This window comes from Danio rerio, chromosome 20 (assembly GCF_052040795.2).
Source record: "Danio rerio strain M-AB ecotype USA chromosome 20, GRCz13ab, whole genome shotgun sequence".
NCBI classification, from domain to species: domain Eukaryota; kingdom Metazoa; phylum Chordata; class Actinopteri; order Cypriniformes; family Danionidae; genus Danio; species Danio rerio.
Window position 1 is genome coordinate 52112501 of NC_141040.1, and position 17500 is coordinate 52130000.

General features: G+C 38.9%; 1 protein-coding gene and 1 long non-coding RNA gene across 6 annotated transcripts in view; one reads left to right on the forward strand and one right to left on the reverse strand.

Moving 5' to 3' along the window:
- xkr5a (XK related 5a) overlaps positions 1-8741 on the forward strand; it is a 13340-nt gene extending 4599 nt beyond the window's left edge. For both annotated transcript variants that reach the window (NM_001441410.2, NM_001012260.2), the window contains 4 exon segments: positions 1409-1621; positions 4370-4539; positions 5262-5373; positions 5560-8741. In NM_001441410.2, the coding sequence (NP_001428339.1) occupies positions 1409-1621; positions 4370-4539; positions 5262-5373; positions 5560-6494 (1430 nt within the window). In that variant the 3' untranslated portion in view covers positions 6495-8741.
- LOC147839477 (uncharacterized) lies at positions 1490-17323 on the reverse strand. Of its 4 annotated transcripts, none has more exons than XR_015945611.1 (4): positions 17211-17323; positions 12617-12707; positions 12014-12135; positions 1490-1627 (listed from the first exon to the last, which is right to left on the reverse strand). It is a non-coding gene; the product is annotated as an uncharacterized LOC147839477 (long non-coding RNA). The 4 variants fall into 4 exon arrangements; XR_015945614.1 differs by having other exon boundaries at positions 12014-12155; XR_015945612.1 differs by lacking the exon at positions 1490-1627 and adding an exon at positions 4193-6471.
- Between the last annotated feature and the right edge of the window lie 177 nt (positions 17324-17500).

A 17500-nucleotide genomic window follows, 5' to 3' on the forward strand; every position in this document is an offset into this window, starting at 1 on the left:
CAGATTTTGTTTGATTCAAACTTTTAGGGCTCTATTTTGATGGTCCATGCGCAGAGCACAAAACGCAGGGCGCAAACGCTTTCAGGGCGTGTCAGAACGCATTTTTGCTAATTTACGGACGGGAAAATGCGCTTTGCGTCAAGGTGCATGGTCTAAAAGGGTTGAGTTTATTTTCTTAATGAGTTATAGGTGTGTTTTGAGAATAAACCAATTAGAGTCTCATCTCCCATTCCCTTTAAGACCCAGCTGCATCGCGCCAAGAGCGCAATCACTATTTACAGGACGCAAAGTAAGTCTAAGTGGAAAAAATGAGCATTTCACAAGCAAACAGTTAACAGAAAACTGTTAAACAGAGCATCTACTGCGTGAGAATGAGAGATAATGAAACTACTTTCACTTTCGCTCTTGGATAGGGAAACCTTTACGCACAGACATCAATTAGCCTATAAATAATCAATTTCGTTTGTTAAGCGCAAAGATTTGTTTTCAAATTTATTTCTAAATTTAGTTCTAATTTCTAACAAACGAATAAATGAACATTAATGCCCAAGTGTGGTCAAAATACTGAGTTATTTCCAAATACACCTGCCATATGGTTTAAAACCTGACAGGTGGGCAAATCTAAGCTTGTTTTTAATAAACAAATATAAATATGGATATAATAAATAACACTGCTAATAATAATAACATTATACAAAAGCAAATTGTTATGAATGAACTGAAAAAGCCTCCCGAGATAAAGAAGACATAAAAGCAGTGATTTTTCATGTTTATGTAGGCTAGAAAATAATATGTTTTGTAATATTTTAATCCTTTATATTTATATCCTACATATATTCCTATTATATCCTATATATATACCTAATATTTACATTTTTATATATGTAAAGATATTTGCCTATTGCTCTCTTGTGTGTATTAAGCAGTGTGTAAGCGAGGCGCAACTCTGCACCGGAGTTTAGACCGGGTTAGTTTTGGTCTAATGAAAAATCTATTATAGATTCTCAAAATAGCAACGCGCCAGCGGTCCGCCTCAGAACGCCTCCCTTTTTAAACCAGAACGCCTATGGGCGCATATATGAGCACTAATGCATTTGCTATTTAAACAGCGTAGCGCAACGCCTCAAAACCACTCTTGCGCCAAGCTGAAACTAGCAAAAGACAAAACTTGACAGTTGTTGCTTAATTTTATTGGTGATTCTAAATATGTAATGTAATAATAAGTTTGGCAAACAGTTTTGGAGAATTTGGTGTTTCACCATTCAGACAGAATGCCCGAGTATACTGCCCGAGAGGCATTTCAAAGATGGCCACCGAGTAAGATGACTTTCCCTAAAGGGACTTTGATGTAACTGGGAGATAATAATTGTATTGTGTGCTCTCCTCCCCTTTGTGTTTCTGTCTGCAGTGGCTCTGTGCAGTGGTGTGTGTCTGCTGTCTCTGTCGTGGGCGCTGGTGCTCTACAGTCGGGCCTGTTGTCTGATTCGTCCTGGGCATTTGCAGATGCCGCCGGCGGCTCTCCTCTGCCAGCTGCTGTGGAGGACGGGCATGTTAGCGGCCCGCTTCACCAGCCTCGCCCTGTTCACCCGCACCTTCGGCTGCTGGCTCATCGGGGTCATCGGTGAGTCTAAGATACAGGACATTATATACATGCACATGGTCAAATTTTGTTGAAGTTAAAGTCTGAATTATTAGCTCTCCTGAATTATTAGCTCCTTTGTATATTTTCCCCCGAATTTCAGTTTAACGGAAAGAAGATTTCTTCAACACATTTCTAAACATAATAGTTTTTAATAACTCATTTCTAATAACTGATTTATTTTATCTTTGCTATGATGACAGTAAATAATAATTAACTAAATATTTTTCAAGACACTTCTCTTGCGCGCCAATACTTGGCCTCTCTCCCGCCCCAATACTCGGCCTCTCTCCCGCCCCAATACTCGGCCTCTCTCCTGCCCCAATACTCGGCCTCTCTCCCGCCCCAATACTCGGCCTCTCTCCCGCCCCAATACTCGGCCTCTCTCCTGCCCCAATACTCGGCCTCTCTCCCGCCCCAATACTCGGCCTCTCTCCCGCCCCAATACTCGGCCTCTCTCCCGCCCCAATACTCGGCCTCTCTCCCGCCCCAATACTCGGCCTCTCTCCCGCCCCAATACTCGGCCTCTCTCCCGCCCCAATACTCGGCCTCTCTCCCGCCCCAATACTCGGCCTCTCTTCCGCCCCAATACTCGGTCTCTCTCCCGCCCCAATACTCGGCCTCTCTCCCGCCCCAATACTCGGCCTCTCTCCCGCCCCAATACTCGACCTCTCTCCCGCCCCAATACTCGACCTCTCTCCCGCCCCAATACTCGACCTCTCTCCTGCCCCAATACTCGGCCTCTCTCCTGCCCCAATACTCGACCTCTCTCCTGCCCCAATACTCGGCCTCTCTCCTGCCCCAATACTCGGCCTCTCTCTCGCGCCAATACACTGCCTCTCTCCTGCCCCAATACTCGGCCTCTCTCCCGCCCCAATACTCGGCCTCTCTTCTGTCCCAATACTCGGCCTCTCTCCTGCCCTAATACTCGGCCTCTCTCTCGCGACAATACTCGGCCTCTCTCTCGCGCCCATACTCTGCCTCTCTCCCGCGCCAATATTCGTCCTCTCTCCTGTGCCAATATTTGTCCTCTCTCCCGTGCCAATACTCGGCCTCTCTCCCGTGCCAATACTCGGCCTCTCTCTCGCCCCAATACTCTGCCTCTCTCCTGCCCCAATACTCGGCCTCTCTCCTGCCCCAATACTCGGCCTCTCTCCTGCCCCAATACTCGGCCTCTCTCCTGTCCCAATACTCGGCCTCTCTCCTGCCCTAATACTCGGCCTCTCTCCTGCCCTAATACTCGGCCTCTCTCTCGCGCCAATACTCGGCCTCTCTCTCGCGCCAATACTCTGCCTCTCTCCCGCGCCAATATTCGTCCTCTCTCCTGTGCCAATATTTGTCCTCTCTCCCGTGCCAATACTCGACCTCTCTCCCGTGCCAATACTCGGCCTCTCTCCCGTGCCAATACTCGGCCTCTCTCCCGTGCCAATATTCGTCCTCTCTCCTGTGCCAATACTCGGCCTCTCTCCCGTGCCAATACTCGGCCTCTCTCCCGTGCCAATATTCGTCCTCTCTCCTGTGCCAATACTCGGCCTCTCTCTCGCTCCAATACTCGGCCTCTCTCCCGCGCCAATACTCGCCCTCTCTCCCGCGGCAATACTTGGCCTCTCTCCCGTGCCAATACTCGGCCTCTCTATACTCGGCCTCTCTCCCGCGGCAATACTCGGCCTCTCTCCCGTGCCAATACTCGGCCTCTCTCTCGTGCCAATACTCGGCCTCTCTCCCGTGCCAATACTCGGCCTCTCTCCCGCGCCAATACTCGGCCTCTCTCCCGCACCAATACTCGGGCTCTCTCCCGCACCAATACTCAACCTCTCTCCCGTGCCAATACTCGGCCTCTCTCCGGTGCCAATACTTGGCCTCTCTCCCGCACCAATACTTGGCCTCTCTCTCGCTCCAATACTCGGCCTCTCTCCCATGCCAATACTCGGCCTCTCTCCTGCGCCAATACTTGGCCTCTCTCCCGCACCAATACTCGGCCTCTCTCCCGCGCCAATACTCGGCCTCTCTCCCGCGCCAATACTCGGCCTCTCTTCCATGCCAATACTCAGCCTTTCTCCCGTGCCAATACTCGGCCTCTCTTTCGCGCCAATACTCAACCTCTCTCCCGTGCCAATACTCAACCTCTCTCCCATGCCAATACTCGGCCTCTCTCTCAAAAGTCAGATTTACAAACATGTTCACCTGATATATTTGCCGTGCACACCTCAATTGAAAATAACAAACTTGCGCAAACTCTAGAGAAGGTGCAATATGCAAACGGCCACTAAAAGGCCGCCATCATTGGCGAATCTCCAGCAATTGATCATCTTTTTGCATAGACATGGTGGATTCACCTGATTTGTTGACAAATGGGTTGCAGATTCATTCCTCGGCAGTTTGTGGGTCCTCCTCTGGGCCTTTTCCCCTTAGCAAAGAATCTTTCCAAAGACGTCTTGTTTCTTACTCATTTTGCTGCTTGTGGGCTAAATTTAGGCAATTAAGTGACCGAGATGTAAGCGTGAGAATACGGTCATTTTTCTAAATAAAAGATCGTTCACTCGGATAATAAATAAACAGAAATAATCAATGATTTCTTGTGCGGCCCGTTACCGATTGATCCACGAACCGATACCGGTCTGCAGCCCGGTGGTTGAGGATCACTGCTCTTTAGCATGTTGTCATATACCAAACACAATAATATCATTAACTCATCTCCCAATTCATGTGATATATGCTTCTATTTCTCAGCGTCTCATTGGCTGATGGCAGCGCTGTGGTTGGTCTCCCAACAGACGGACATATATGTAGGCCAATGGTCATGGCGGGTGTTTAACTTCATTCTGGGAGGCGTTCATGTGTTTCTGTTCCTCAATGTGAAGGACGGTCCGTCCCGCTTCCGGATGGCAGGATTCTACACGGTACAATCACACTAATAATGTTGTGCTTTTTTAGATTTGGCTGTATTTGGGTTAAAGTCCACATGAACTAGAAGCTACGACCGTTTTTTTTTTTTTTTCATATTGTGATATGCAGCTCCTAGGGAAATGGAATATTAAATGAGAAAACAGTGGGCGTGACTTGTTTTTCTACTGCGAGCTGATTAGATAAAGTAAAGTAGGCATTTTATGAAGAAAGATTGGGAAATAGGTTTCAGGAGAGTTCTTACAACCTAAAAGACACCTCCTGCTCAGCATTTCTGTTTGTTGTCAAAACTCAGAAAATACGTTGTTAAAGAGGGAGGAGATGATTTGATTAAAGGTTAAAAGGCACGTACATTAAAAAAAAGTAATTATGTGCATGAATAAAGAATATGTGGATAAATCAACTTGTCACTTATATCAGATCCACCAATAGCTAACAAGAAGCATTTAATAAATTCTCTATGGCTAAAATCAAGACCCGCCTACTTTTTAAAATTGTTCAAGAAGCAGTTTCACTTCATTCATCATGGTAAAGCAAAAAATAAAAACTACCACAACTTCCTTATGAGGCCAACTTTAAAAGTTTGGTGAACTTAAAATACACTTTTTCATTCCCTAAAAATGAGAAATAGTCAATTTGATTTGACTTCCGGGATGTGTTTTTGTGTAGCTATTTGTTTAGGTAATAAAGCGAAGTTGTTTCTGTTGTTCCCATGTAGGTGATGCTGTTGGAAAATGCTACACTGCTATTGGCTGCGTCTGAAATTCTGATTGATGCATCATGGGATAGCCTGACCATCCCCACTGCTGTCCTGTGCAGCTTCCTGCTTGGTGAGAGTTTGTGTGCATCATGAGAGAGTGTATCGGTGTTTCCCAGTACTGGGTTGCAGCTGGAAGGGCACCGCTGCATAAAACGAATGCCGGAATAGTTGGCGATTCATTCCTCTGTGATAAATAAGGGACGACTTATTAACTAGAAAATTGATAAATGAATTTGTAACTCTCTGTCTCTCTCAGGTCTGACGTCTCTAATATTATACTACCGTTTCCTGCATCCCAAGTCCACTGAAATCTCTCAGGGTCTGCATCAGCGCGCGCACATGGGCCGCGAGTGTCTCCAGCAGGCCGACTCCTCCTTCTCTCTGGGAGACAAACGTCTTCCTCCGGCAGCTCTTCCGGTCCTCTTCCGTTCCTCCCACCCTTCCTTCTCTCTCTCCGGGATCCCAGGATCACTTCTGGAGCATCCCGGCAGCTGCGGCGTCAAGCCAGACGGAGAGTGTCGGCACCATCACTGGCTGCTCATCCGCCTGGCATTAAAAACAGGAGACCCGGTGAAAATCAACAGCGCTTACGGGGCAGGAGGAGTATCTGGGATATTAGCGGTGGATCAGAAAGCGGAAATGATTGACGATGGTTGCATTTCCGCATCCGAGAGCCGGGACGATACGATGGCGCCGCTGTCCGACTGCAGGGAAGAGTTCGAGAGCATGAGCGAAGCTAAAGACGACGATGATGAAGATGACAGTCTGGAAATGGAGAGTCCTTTAGAGTCGCCGGTTACTTTATCAGACTGTAAACGCAGCTCGCCCGAGGGGAAGTCTGTTTTCGGGGACAGTCCGGAACCTAATTATTGCCCCACAGAATCCAGCTCTACGTTATACTTCAGTGCCGACCCGCAATCCCCGAGCAGCTCCAGTAATCCGCGTTTGGATCGAGAAACGCCGTTCAGTTTCGGGTCTGGAACTGGACTGGAGACTCTGGATGAGCTGAGCCCGATTTCTACAGATGGCGGCCTGCACAGGGATCTGGTCAGAGGGCTTCTGGGCCGGGCGGGTCCCTGTTACACTTCCGCACCAGGGTTAAATGGAGAGGCTTCGGGATCACTCCTCAGGGGCCCTCGCAGGCAGGTGGTTTTGTCCCGTAGGGGTCCTGAAGATGACGTTGGATTTTAAGGGGATAGTTCACCCCAAAAATTTAAATGTTGTATTTATTTACTCAAGTGGTTTCAAACCTTTATGAATTTCTTTCTTTCTGTTGAACACTATTTTAAAACAATGTTGGAAACCTGTAACCATTGATTTTCTTAGTAGTTCATGATGGCTCAGTGGTTAGCACTGTCACATCACAGCATGAAGGTCACTGGTTCGAGTCCCGGCTGGGTCAGTTGGCATTTCTGAGTGTAGATTGCTTGTTCTCCCTGTGTTAGCGTGGGTTTCCTCCGGAGTCCCTAACAGTCCAAACACATGCGCTATAGGTGAATAAGCTAAATTGGCCGTAGTGTATGACTGTGTGTGACTGTGAGTGTGTATGGATGTTTTCCAGTAGAGGGTTGCAGCTGGAAGGGCATCTGCTGTGTAAAATATATGCTGTATAACTTGGCGGTTCATTCCACTGTGCCGACCCCTAAGAGACTAAGCCAAAGGAAAATTTATGAATTAAAATAAATACTATGGAAGTCAATGGTTACAGGTTTTCAGCATTTTTCAAAATATCTTCTTTTGTGTTTAATAGAAGAAAGAAAGGTTTGTAACATGAATAATGAGTAAATGTTAACAGAATAATTTTTGGTGAACTATCGCTTTAAGGTAGCGGTTCTCAATCCTGGTCCTTGCTCCCTGCTTTTTACCTCTATTATTTTTTAAATGTCTGCATGAACCAGAAGTTGCTAAGACTTTTATTTCAGTATGTTAATGTTTTCTACGTGAAGCGGAATATTGAGTAGGGGGCGGGGCTTTATTTGGGTATCATTCCCAGTTGTTGCTAGAAGGGATACAGCTGTGGCCGGCAGTTAACGATAAATATTTATATTATTTATTAAATGAATTAACTTTTTATGTTTTTTTAATTATTGTTCACTTTTTAATTATTTATTTATTCACAATTTAGAATTTTATTAACATCTTTCCCAACCCTAAAACCAACCCTCACATTAATGCAAATAAAATTATTATAAAGAGAATTATTTATATTATTTATCAAATGAATGAATTAACTGTTAATTTATTATTTATTTAATAATTAATTATTTAATTAATTGTATTTAATTAACATCAACCCCAACCCTCACAGTAATGCAAATAAAATAATTATAAAGAGAATTATTTACATTATTTATCAGATTAATTAACTGTTAATTTATTATTTATTTATTTATTAATTATTTAATTATTTGTATTTAATTAACATCTACCCCAACCCTTACAGAAATGCAAATAAAATAATTATTAAGAGAATTATTTATAATATTAAATTATCCATGTAATTGTATTATATTAATGTCTACCCCCAAACCCAACCCTAAACCTGCTAGCAAAATAAACATGGTAAATTTAGATTTTGGACTGACTAAATGTTCCATGAAGTGCTTTGAAATGCACATTTTTTATTTAATGTTTGACGTAATCTGAAACATGAAGAGCGGGCGGGACATAGATTAGCTCCTCCCCTCAGCTCCCATCCAATAGCATTTTGTTTTGTGTTTGAAATCAAGTGCATCAAATAAAAGGCGGGTTAATTAAAGAAATAATAATGTGAGCTTGCAAAATAAACCTAGTACATTTTGATTTCATGTGGACTTTAACACACTGATTTAAATAAGCAGCTAAGTAGAACAGAGCTCTAAGAAGTAACTGTATTGAGATCGACATGTTCCCTACATAGTGTTCACTGCTCCCTACACCCTGCACATGGGAATTCAGCTGAACGTGAAGTTTTCTTTATTAAAAAATAATAATAATAATCTGCGCTACACAACTGTTGTCAGCACAGTAGTGTAAAGGGACTGGGTCATGTGATTAGCATAGAAGTTATATCTAATACACGTTACCCTTTGAAATGAGCATGCTTTCAAACAAGAATAATGGCAGAAAATATTTAATGATGTCCACTTTAAAGGGCACTTACTGTCAAATGGAACAAACCTATGAAAGTGTGAGGACCTGGATTGTGAACCGCTGATTTAGGAGGACATTTTTTTTGTTTGTTTGTTTTTTGCAGTTTTCAGTTTCACTATTCTAATGTGGGTGTGTCTTACACTTTATGCAAATGAGCTTCAGTGGCAACTACCAATGAGATGAGCCGAGTGAAGGAAAGGTGGAGTTTAAATGTCAATGTGACATTTTTTTTTGCTGTTGTGTGTGTGGTTTGTCTTTGCCCACATTCAGGGATTTATTTTAAATAAGTATAATAATAATGATAATAATAATAAGTGGACATTTGTGCGACGTTGATTGCATTCATCTTTTACAAAATGTGACACGTGTTTGTTATTATACACTGCTGGAATTTCTATACTCTAATTTTGTTTGCCCCTTCAGAATGTGAAGTAATATAAAAACATTTTTGTGGTTAAATTAAAATAAGAATATGTTAGGTTTGGGGTCAGTAGGATTTTTAAAATGTTTTTATGCTCACCAAAGACACATGTATTTCATCAGAAATACAAGAACAATATTGTTAAATATTATTTTAATTCAAAATAACTTTTTAATTTGAGTATATTGAAATATATAATTTAATTCTGTGACTTAAAGCTGATTTTCTAAAAAGATTTTTAATAGGATTTTCTAATATGATATTTGATGCTTAAGTAACAATTTATATATATATATATATAATGATAATAATCATAAGAATTATTATTGTAAAAATAATAAAAATAACTAGTATTAGTAATATTAGCATTGTTGTTGTTAGAATAATAATAAAATATGTATAATTATAATAGTTATTATTTATAATAATAACAACAATACTACTACTAATAATAATTATTATTATATAATATTATATATACTATAATATAATATAATATTCTAACAATAATTATTATTATTATTAATATATTAAATATTCTGTATGATATAATATAAATATTATATTTTAACAACAATAATAATAATAAAGAAAAATAAATATTATCATTATTATATAATAATGATAACAATAATATTAATTATAATTATTATTACAATAATAATTATTATTATTAATCATTTTAGCATTGTTGTTGGAATAAAATAATAATAATAATAATAATAATAATAATAATAATAATAATAATAATTATTATTATTATTATTATATATAAAAATATTTTAACCTAATCATTTTGTAAGATAATAATTGTCCTTACTTTTACTTGTGATTAATTTAATGCATACTTGCTTGATTAATTCATTTCAAAAGGGAAGAAAAGTCTTACTGACCCCAACACTTTGTAAATATATAAATATATATACATAAAATATATAATGACAAAATACATAGCCATGGGCATTCATTTGTAAAATAAATGCGGCTGGAACTTAAAAAAACTTGAACTTGTAAATTTTAGACATTAGAACACATCAGAAATGCTTATTTTTTGGTTCACTTGATTTATTTTTCTCTCTGTTTATGTTCAGAATGGAATACTAGCATAAAATATAGTTTAATTATAATTTATCATAATACAAAATATAAGGTGCATATTATTAAAATGTTCATGTTTCTCTTAAAATAAAATGTAAAATATCATAAAATACTATGCAGTATTCCACATTAAATAACATGGTGTCACATGACCTCATCACATTGCATGCTAATCCAAGCAAGCGGCATCAAAAAGGAACTATTATTAATACAAACAAGTCTAAGAAAAGATATTAAAGAAAATCTCATGCATGTATATAATGAGCATATCTGGAAGTAAGCCATTCTGAACATAACCAATAAAATCCACATGCTGTCGGTTTGAGCTGAAAGCACAATCTGTGTTTGAGTGTGAGTGTGAGTGTGTGTGTGTGTGTGTGTGTGTGTGTGTTATCTCAGACTGTGATGTTTTCCTCTCTTCTGAAGGGCTGTGTTCTGCTTTATTATTCATATGTAGAGTCTGATACAGGTCAAATCAGACAAAACTCGCCTGATAAATGATCAGATCTGCAGAGTCACTCTGAATATTGGACTATTAATAATGCTTTTGTAATGTGAGATTGTTCAACTGTTAGATTTAGTCTAAGGCTCCACATCCCTGCATCAGAATATTTGCTCTCGGGTCTTTTTTTGTTTGTTTTTCATACCTTTTTTCAGGCATTAAAAGCCCTTATGTGATTTAAATGAGGGTTTAAATACCCTACCTGACAAAAGTCTTGCCACCTATCTAAGTTTTAGGAACCAGAAATAACAACTTGACTTCTAGTTGATCATTTGGTATGAGAAGTGGCTTATATGAAAGGCAAAGGGCTCTTGATTACACTTATTTCACCACAATAAAATATGATCATGCCTTGATTTTATTGATTTAATTAGGACAGTAAGGTCTGACTTTGCTTAGACAAAAGTCTTGTGATTTAACAGAAATAATGTCCAGTATAGAATATAAAGTCATGCTGCAGTGGAAACAGAATGAATATTGTGTCTGACTCCATCATGAGCTTGGAGGACTGCATCCATACATCTCTGCAATGACTCAAATCACTGATTAATAAAGTCATCTGGAATGGCAAAGAAAACGTTCTTGCAGGACTCCCAGAGTTCATCAAGATTCTCTGGATTCATCTTCAATGCCTCCTCCTCCATCTTCCCCCAGACATGCTCAATAATGTTCATATCTGGTGACTGGGCTGGCCAATACTGGAGCAGCTTGACCTTGTTTGCTTTCAGGAGCTTTGATGTGAAGTATGAGAAGGAGCTCTATCCTGCTGGAGAATTTGCCCTCTCCTGTGGTTTGTAATGTAATGGGCAGCACAAATGTCTTGACACCTCAGGCTGTTGATGTTGCCATCCACTCTGCAGATCTCTCGCACGTCCTCATACAGAATGTAACCCCAAACCATGATTTTTCTTTCACCAAGCTTGACTGATTTCAGTAAGAATCTTGGGTCCATGTGGGTTCCAGTAGGTCTTCTGCAGTATTTGTGATGATTGTGATGCAGATCATCAGATGATTCATCAGAAAAACCTACCTTCAGCCACTTTCCCAAATGATCAACTAGAAGTCAAGTTATTATTTGTTGCTCTTACAACTGGCATCGACCACAAAACGTTTGTCAGGTAGTGTGTACAATTGCATTCTTATATTGATATTTGAAACATTTGTTTATTTAAAAATAATAATATATTCATTTATTTATACATATTTACTTTTTTGTCATTTCTTTATTTATTCCAGACTTTAAAAATGAATCCTAATGTTAAAAGGAAATATTAATTATCTCCCTCAGCGCCTTCTTTGTTTTTTCTGGGGTTTTTCATACATTTTTTAGGCTTCAAAAATGAACTATTACACACTTTTATTTATTTTCCCTATTTTTCTTTCTTTCTTTCTTTCTTTCTTTCTTTCTTTCTTTCTTTCTTTCTTTCCTTCCTAAATAATAAATAAATGTGGGTAATAGTTAACAGACATATCATATAGAGCATTTTGTATACACTAAAAAAACAAAACAGTAAAATTTATGATACTAAACTAGCAGCTGCTGTTGCAGGAATTTACCTGTTCAAAAGGGCGTCAGGGTGGGGCAGTGGGTAGTATGATCGCCTCGCAGCAAAAAGGTCGCTGGTTCAAGCCCCGGCTGGGTCAGGTGGCATTTCAGTGTCCGGGTGCTTCGGTTTCCCCTACAGTCCAAACACATGCGCTATAGGTGAATTAAATAGTCTAAATTCAGTGTTTCCTCTAGGATTTTTTCCAGCTGTGGCGGCAGGCCTTTTTATACACAGATCTACCAGCTACCTGGCGTTAATTCAATGACAAATGTCGTGAGCGCATTTATGTATTAGCCTACGAGCACCCGCTACTCAAGTGCAGATCTTCTTGTGCGCTCTCAAATAAACGCTGCTGAAGTGCGATTTAGTGCGTTTATGTAACAAGTATGTCTCCAACATTTATTAGATTTGCTAGGAATATTTATGAATGTCTTCAATAGACCTACAAAGCCGAATTATGCATCCTGAAGTAAAGTGAAACGGCTATACGTCGTGTTTGCTGCCCTCACGCATCACGCACCTGTCAGTCAGCACGTAACCTTAAAGGGTTAAACAAATGACGCACAGCATCACTACAGTTACAGAAAAGTTTGCGCTGTTATAATTTACTTACCTTTTAAAACGTTTTGGTGCAGCTGGAATTGGCATCCGTTGCGTAAAACATATGCTGGATAAGTTGGCGGTTCATTCCACTGTGGCGACCCCTGATAAATAAAGGGAATAAGCCAAAAAGAAAATGATTGACTGAAAGAAAATGCGGTAAGAAGGTAACAGGAAGTTTCTACATTGTACAGTAACTTACTATATTTTGTAAAAAAAAAAAATGTTTGTCATTTGTTTTTTTGGGGCAGGTGCCAGATTTTTACTGTAGGATTTTTTATATATTTTTTCAGACATTTTTTTATTTTCTTACATTGTGTTTCTTTCCTTTTCTTTAGTTATTTTCTTAGTTTCTACTGAATCTCTTTTTACTTTGTTTTTGGTTTGTGCCCATCTTTAAAATTCTTTACATCTCAAACAAATCAAAACTTTAAATACACTGTAAAATGTTTGGGAAAAAACCTGTTAAAATATGTGTCAAAATCCGGTACCTGTTACAGTAAACAGTAAGCTTCCTTAACATACAATATAAGCTGAATAACTGTAAATGTACTGTCCCAAAAAACAAATGACAAATACAAATGTACAAAATACAGTAACTTACCGTAAAATGTAGACATGTCCTTTTATGTTCCTAACGTATTGTTAACGTTTAAATTAAAGCAACCACAGCTGCTGGTTTTATACTGTAAATTTTACAGATTTTTTACAGTGTATACAAAATGCCATGTTTGCCTTGCATTGGAGCTTAAGTCTCATGATGATTCAGAGATGTTTTGGTGAATTTCCACTGGAGTGGTTTTTTACTTTATAAAGTGCTTTGTGTGTGTGTGTGTGTTTACCATGAAGAGAGTGTGTACCCTATATAATAACTGTTACTTGCATGCATTTTCCTGAAGAATGTCTATGCTCAACAGTTATGATGGATTAAGACAGGTCAATATCTCTGCAATAATTTCAATGCAAATTCAGCCATAAGACTAGCGGACGGCGTGAACGAGAGTGTGTTTGATTTTTTTCAGATGTGGACTGTTTGCTCTTATAGTGAATTCCATTTACTCATTAAAATCATTTCACAGGATCTATTCTTGGACTTGTATTCATTTCTCTCTCACACGTCTCTGGTGAAATTTGTCATCGGACTAATTTGATGCACCGCCGCTCAGAGAAAATATTACTCATCGTAAACAAAACTGCAGGAAATTGCACAGTTTGCAAAGTATACAATACACAGTGGAAACTATAATTAATATATACTGGTAATGATAGCAAAAAGCTGATTAAAATGTTTGGGGAAAGCACCAATTTAAAAATGCGAAAGAATACACACACACACACACACACACAATACAATACACAGTGGAAACTATAATAAAAATACGCAGATAATAGCAAAAATCTGGTTAAAAAGCTTTGGGTAAGCACCAATGTAAAAATGCGAAAGAATACACAGACAGGTTGGTATTAGTGGTTTACAAGGACTCTTAATTGGGTCCAATTTTTACCTATAATTTAATTGGCCATTGGAGGTCCACCATTAGGGCTCAACAATTTAGGGGCCTATCATACACCCGGCGCAGTGAGGCGCAAGGCGTTGCGCAGTAGTCTTTTTGTGGTTTCAGCTTGGCGCAAGAGTGGTTTTGAGGCGTTGCGCTATGCTGTTTAAATAGCAAACGCATAAGCGTTCATTTGTGCGCCCATAGGCGTTCTGGTCTATAAAGGGAGGCGTTCTGAGGCGGACCGCTGGCGCGTCGCTATTTTGAGAATCTATAATAGATTTTTCATTAAACCAAAACAAACCCGGTCTAAACTCCGGCGCAGAGTTGCACCTCACTTACACACTGCTTAATACACACAAGAGAGCAATAGGCAAATATCTTTACATATGAAAAAATTAAAATATTAAGGATATATATATATATATATATATATATATATATATATATATATATATATATATATATATATATATATATATATATATATATATATATATATATAATAAGAATAGATATTTTCTTCTGTCACCACTGGCTCGCATGGTTCAGGATTGGTAGAGCAACGCATCGATGAATTTGCTCTTCAGTGTTTGAACTCTAAGTAATGATTAAATCACACTGAACTGAGCTAAACTGAACTGAACTGAACTTAAACACTAAAAACTGAACTACACTGTTCCAGTTACTATGACCATTTATGTGAAGCTGCTTTGACACAATCTACATTGTAAAAGCGCCATACAAATAAAGCTGAATTGAATTGAATATAGGATATAAATATAAAGGATTAAAATATTACTAAACATATTATTTTCTAGCCTACATAAATATGAAAAACCACTGCTTTTATGTCTTCTTCATCTCGGGAGGCTTTTTCAATTCATTCATAACAATTTGCTTTTGTATAATGTTATTATTATTAGCAGTATTATTTATTATATCCATATTTATATTTGTTTTATTAAAAACAAGCTTAGATTTGCCCACCTGTCAGGTTTTAGACCATATGGGGCATGACAGGTGTATTTGGAAATAACTCAGTATTTTGACCACACTTGGTTATTATTGTTCATTTATTCGTTTGCTGGAAATTAGAACTGAATTTAGAAAGTTTTGAAACGAATATTTGCGCTTAAACAAAATTATTTATTTATGGGCTAATTGATGTCTGTGCGTAAAGGTTTTCCTATCCAAGAGCGAAAGTGAAAGTAGATCCATTATCTCTCATTCTTATGCAGTAGATGCTCTGTTTAACAGTTTTCTGTTAACTGTTTGCTTGTGAAATGCTCATTTTTTCCACTTAGACTTACTTTGCGTCCTGTAAATAGCGAATGCGCTCTTGGCGCAACGCAGCTGGGTCTTAAAGGGAATGGGAGATGAGACTCTGATTGGTTTATTCTCAAAACACACCTATAACTCATTAAGAAAATAAACTCAACCCTTTTAGACCATCTGCCGCGGCGCAAGGCAGATTTCCCGTCCTTAAATTAGCAAAAACGCGTTCTGAAACGCCCTGAAAGCGTTTGCGCCCTGCGTTTTGCGCTCTGCGCATGGACCGTCAAAATAGAGCCCAAAGACTGCCCAGTGGCCCAGGGCCAGCGTGAGAGACTCTTGGGACAGTAGACAGGATCATTACTGGCCCGATTGGGACACTGCTGCCTTGTCACTAACATTTAATTATTCTGCGACTATTTGCCAGTTGCGTTCACTTTAAGTTTGTGTTTTTAAGTCTTTAAACACTACCTCCTCTGTGATGTTGTAAACACCATATTACTTTCCGGTTCCAGTCTCATCTGATTTGATGTTTTGAGCATGCTATTTTTTTCCATGATCTGGTAACAGGACAGCGAAGAAACGGCAAGATGGCGCAAACATCCCATTATAAGGCTAAAAGAAAATGTCTGTTTCTAACGTCTTGGAAGCAGACATTTACGTCTGAACAACGCGACAAAAAATTAAATGATGATTTGCACAGTTTGTCGTTAGTTTGAAAAGTCAGCCACCTTTTGTAAAATAATTTCGAACCGCAATAAAACACCCGCACATTTTCCTCTGCTTTTTTTGTTTGCATAACACTTTTATTTAATTTTTTTAAGTAATGAAATTCTAGATTCACAGACTTTGTTTTTGACACATTATTTAAAATATGCGGCTAAAAATAGCTATTAACTTCCCTTTTTTTTTTTGAGGGGCTAGTGAAAATTTTGGCAGGTCAAGTAAAAATCTGAACCACTGACTCAATCGGACCAGTAGAAAAAATTCTTAGCGTTGAACCCTGACCATGTACCTAAACTTTGAAAACATTCTATTATTATTCCAGTACCAAAACATAACCACCCTAAAAGCATATCTATCTATAGACCAGCCTCACTTAGCTCACTAGTAGGGAAAGTCTTTAAGAAATTAGTAAAAGGGGTGTTATTGAAACAAATCATTTCCCGATCCATTGCAATTTACTGACCTTACTGGACCTGCCGTGTAAACATCTGGAAGTCAGTAGTAATCATGCTAGGCTATTGTTTGTTGATTTTTCTTAGGCATTTAACACAATTTGGCCAGACTTGTTGGTCCACAAGCTGAGGCTGAGTTTTGGATGAGTGCTTGGTTGCTGGATTTCCTTACTAAGTGTCTCAGACTGCTCCTTCACTTTAGAGACAGACCATTTAGAAACAGGTGATTAATAATTATATGAATGTAAACTTTTGAATCTCTAACAGCTGTCCCCCCACTTTTGAAAAGTCCGCTACACCTGATACTGTTGTAAATCTAGTAGCTACGTAGCAGAACAAATCACCCCAAAGGGGGACAATAAAGTTCACAGTAACAGTAATAATAATAATAATTTATTTTTACTGTAATAATGCTCATATGGTCTTACCCTAGCCCTAACCCTCACAGGAAACCTGTGCCAATTTTTGAATGTCAAAAGACTCAGTTTAATATTATTTTCAGGCGTTTTGAATGAGGACACAGGGCATGTCCTCATAAACCACCTCAACATTGTAATCCCTATAGGACATACCCGTGTCACTATACAAATTTCTTTGTAAACCACCAAAACCAGTGTACACACACTCTTTCTCTCTCTTCTCTAATAAACATACTTACACAAGCCAAGCTGTCTTTGTAGAGTGGTAGATAAGCAAACTTGGGTTAACACAGACACGATAAGACTTCACAATCTAATAACGTTAATTCCGTTTTAAACTCCACCGTAATTTAAATGTGTATGCAAACTGCTCACGTAGCAACGCGTGATGCTTGTTCCTTTTCTCAGCGCTGATCAACAAGAACCAATCACAGTAGAGTGTGATTTTAGAAAAATGAACACAATGAATTATATAACCGATTTAATCGAGAACTGTAAGCGATTACATTTACTATTCAATATAGAAATA